General features: G+C 46.8%; 1 protein-coding gene across 1 annotated transcript; it reads left to right on the top strand.

The window, feature by feature from the left end:
- Positions 1-1,419: 1,419 nt before the first annotated feature.
- Positions 1,420-2,238, top strand: LOC102817645 (methyl-CpG-binding domain protein 2-like; the record flags this gene model as incomplete). The annotated part of the gene is made up of 2 exons (XM_006878070.1): positions 1,420-1,741; positions 2,038-2,238. Coding segments are annotated over exons 1-2 (523 nt in total), but the record flags the coding sequence as incomplete, so codon positions are not given.
- Between the last annotated feature and the right edge of the window lie 1,648 nt (positions 2,239-3,886).

Raw genomic sequence — 3,886 nt, 5'->3', positions numbered from 1 at the left:
TCACTTCCCCTTGTTGGTGAAGAAAGTGGTCACCAATCAGAGTGTGCATTCCCATTGAGCCTTAGTTTTAGAAGGGGGTTTGCCTTGAAGGGACCCGACCACTTGCCTTGATGTCTCCTTGGCAAGCCACTTGTTTGTTCTTGTAGTAATCAGTTGGACTGCCTATATTGCTTTGTGTTTTTCTGATCAGTCTTTCTTTCAGGATGTATATTCTGTTCTTCTGGCCACTCCAGGCTGGTCTGCTTGTCCTTTCAAGTGGACTTTTTCCCTCAGAAGATTCTGGATGCTGTTCAGGATTCCATCTATGGTCTTGTGTAATGCAGGGGCTCCACAGGAAGCCTCCTTCACTGGGAATGTCTGACTTTTTGAAGAACTTAAATATCTGGGATTTCCTTTAGTGATACATCCAGAGACAAGGTGTATCCAACCAAAGAAAATGTACATTTTCTTCAGTTTTGATTGCATTATTGTGATCCTGTTCTGCAAATCAAAAATGAGTTCTGCAACTCACAATGAAGTAAAGAGCAGTTACAGAATGCATTACTTAAGTACTTTCTGTCTGCTAATTATATTCCTTATTCTTGGTTCATCACATTAAACTACAATCAAAGCTACTCACTTATAAACAGAAAGTGATCAGTTTTAAACTTCCTATCACATGTTTGTGGCGCTGTGGGTTAATGTGCCAGACTGCAAAGCCGTTTGAATTGTAACAGCGGTGGTTCAAGCTCACCAGCTGCTCCTCAGAAACCCCATGGGTAGCTATGGGTCAGAACATACTGGAAGGCACTTAACAGCAACAACATCATATGTTTATTTCCCAACAGAAGCTATCTGTAAAGGTATGCATAAGTGTGTAGTAGGCTGGCTTCTCCTTCTGGCCAGGCCACCTTCAGGGTTGTCATCTTTGCATGCCTGGATGCTTCCAGCTAATCCATGCAACTGGTTTTACCTGATCAGGGAACCTGTTATACAAAAATAAACATATAATTAAAAAACAAAACAAAACCCCCCAACATTTCAGAGCCAGAGATTGGAAGCTCAGCTGGAGGTCTTTTCAAATGCACCCTTTATTTCCACTTGGAGAGTGTGACACTTGAGTAATTTTTTTATGTCTTGTCCATCCTAAAGGTTTCTACTTCCTTCAGGGCACTTACAGAGCATCAGTCAGCCAGGAGACAGAATTGGGAGAAAGACTTGAGAAGGAACCGGGTGATTCTTAGGGTAGGGGGAAGCCTGGGTGGCAAGGGACCAGCAATCTCCGCCTTCTCCAGGCGCCAGGAGGCCCTTGGGCGGGGAATCAGCTCTGGTTCTCTCTGGCTTTGGCTTCCTGACTCAGCACAGACCCGAGGAGCCTGTACCGCCCCTAGCCTCAGGGGCTTTCCGCCAAGAGTTCGAGGCCTCGCTCATCCGGGTGTGATGAAAAAGAGCTACAGGGGCCGAACTGTTGCTGGAGTCCAGGAGCGGTGGAAGGCGCAAACAGAGGCTGAGTGGGGAGAGTCCTCTTTGGCCGGCACTGGCCGGAGTGAGTCGACAGGGGCGAGGGGCGGAGTGCGGGGAGCCCGAGAAGCCGGAGGAGCCGCCGTTGCCGTCTCTGCGGCGTCGGAGCTGCGCCTAGGGAGCGAGGCGGGAGGGCGCTCCGGGCGGCTCCGCCAGGCCACTGGGACGAGGTTATGCGGCTGCAGGAACCTCACTAACTTTCTGAGCGGAAGAGAAGGATGTGGAAGGGGCTCTGAACGAGGTGGGGGGATGCTGAGGTAGGTGGTGATCGATCAGCTGGGGCAGGAGGGACTGGGGTCCCCTCCCCTGCGATTCTCCAACCTCTCTTCCCAGCCCCCAGGCCCACTTCCTTTTCGGCCCTTCGACCCCCCAGGACGACACCACTGTCAACTTGCTGTGTAACAGTTTTCCTCTCCGAGTTCAAATCAAAACTTCCCCGGGGTGGGGCTTAGGGGAGGGACGCGGAGGAGGAGGGACTGTCCCACATGGGTGGTATGCTCTTCACTAAAAACACTTTTTTTTTCTTTCTTCCGCCAGAAGCAGTCAACTCGCAGCACCCGGCATCTCCCGGCCCTTCGTGCGTACGCCCCGTGGGGCGGTCAGCTAGGCGGTCGGGCGGCGCGGGGCGGCGGCGGCGGCGGCTCATGTCCGGCGCGGGCGAAGCCCTCGCTCCCGGGCCCACGGGGCCTCAGCGCACAGCCGAGGCGGGCGGCGGCCGACTCGGCGCCCCGGCCCAGGGTGAGTGTGAGCTTGCAAATTGCAAGCTTCTTTCTCGTTGTTTAAGTTTTCATTTTGCGGACACATTTGCTGATTGGCAAGAGGAGGGCAGTGGTAGTTGAAAACTTTGGCACAGTTAATCGTAACTCTAGCAAGTTCTCCTAGATTCCTGTCCTAGATCAACAACCATCCCTACACTCCCTCTTCCTTGGGCTGCGGAGGAACTAACATTACTGGATGGCCTTTCTGGGCCTAAGACTCCCTTGTGTGGGGTTCTAAAGCTCTTCTCCTTTAGCTCTCCTGTAGTTTTGTGTCCTTAGCAGATCCAGGATGCATCTGCTCTCTGAACAAGCATGTAGCCTCCGTTTCATCTTCCATGTCTTTTGGGCCACTCTGCAATCCGGGTGATAATCCAGGTGTCTGGGATAAATTTCTTCAGCATAGCGCTTGCATATGCTTTCAATAACTTTTTATTTTTATTTTATAGAAATAAACATGTTTTAAAACATGCATTTCCAAGAGTGAGTTAACTCCTTTGTGTTCGTTCAGAAGTATAAACACGTGCAGCCCATAACAGAAAATACTTTTGTTTTTGGGAACCTTCGTAACAAGTTGAGAAGCAAGTTAGACAGTGCCTTCTCTTGGAGGTAACATCCTTCAGGTTTGCGTTGGTGATGGGGAACAAGGACCTACTCTTCTGGTGTCTTCCCCCACTGACAGTTCTGATTTAAAGAGTTCTGACACTGATATGAAAGAAATAATTCCTTCAGGGCTCAAAAACCCACTTTATACTCTTGATTTTAAGCATATCTGAAAGCTCCCGCCCTCCCCACTTTTAACAATAATGTAGTGAGCTTCTTGGGATTTTGTTTTTTTAAATGCAAAAATAAAAGGTGGAAAAGAGTAAGTGAACTTGATATTGAGTTTACACTAGGTGAAAACCAGAAAACATTCATGGGTAAATGGCAACTCTCTGGCTTTCAGTTAAACCGAATTGCATTTATATTTGTTTTTCACATCTTAAGTGACTCCTGCTTTCTAAACAGAGAAAATAAAAATGATTAGCTACAAAAAAGATGAGAAGTAGAATAATAAACATATGTTTTCCCAGAAGCAGCTCATGTTCTGCACATGTGTTGTCAACACAATCATTTTCCTGTCTTCGCCTGCTCTCAGTAGTCATATCGACTCATGGGTGTGCTGTGTAGGCTCACACTTGAGCTGTTAATCACCATTGTTAAACAATGCTTGTGTCAGAAATCAGTGTCAAATACTGGGAAAAGTATTTGATTTGGAAATAGTTGATGTCTACCCTGTCCATCTTTATTATAATAGTATGCTTTTTGAAAATTAGTGGGAAGAAATGGCAGAGGCATTTAATGCACCTGTCTGGTGTCACGTGATCTTATTGTAAGCAGCAGGACCTCTGGGGTCTGGAGTAGAATGTCTGTTTAAAAGCCTCACATACTTATATCAGAGAAGAAAACCTTGGGTTTTATTTTACCTGAAAATTGCTTTAGCTTTAGCAACATTGTTACACATTAGTTGTTTATTAGTTTAGCTTTGGCTCAAAGCATTCTTTACAAAAGCATCTGTTTAATTGTAGATGTAATATTAAGTTGAAGTTTTGAAAAGAAAATCCACAGGATCTTGTTAAAGCATTTTATCT

Source organism: Chrysochloris asiatica, unplaced genomic scaffold (assembly GCF_000296735.1).
Source record: "Chrysochloris asiatica unplaced genomic scaffold, ChrAsi1.0 scaffold02499, whole genome shotgun sequence".
NCBI classification, from domain to species: Eukaryota; Metazoa; Chordata; class Mammalia; order Afrosoricida; family Chrysochloridae; genus Chrysochloris; species Chrysochloris asiatica.
Note: the sequence above shows the minus strand (reverse complement) of the source record. Positions and strands in the feature narration are given on the sequence as shown.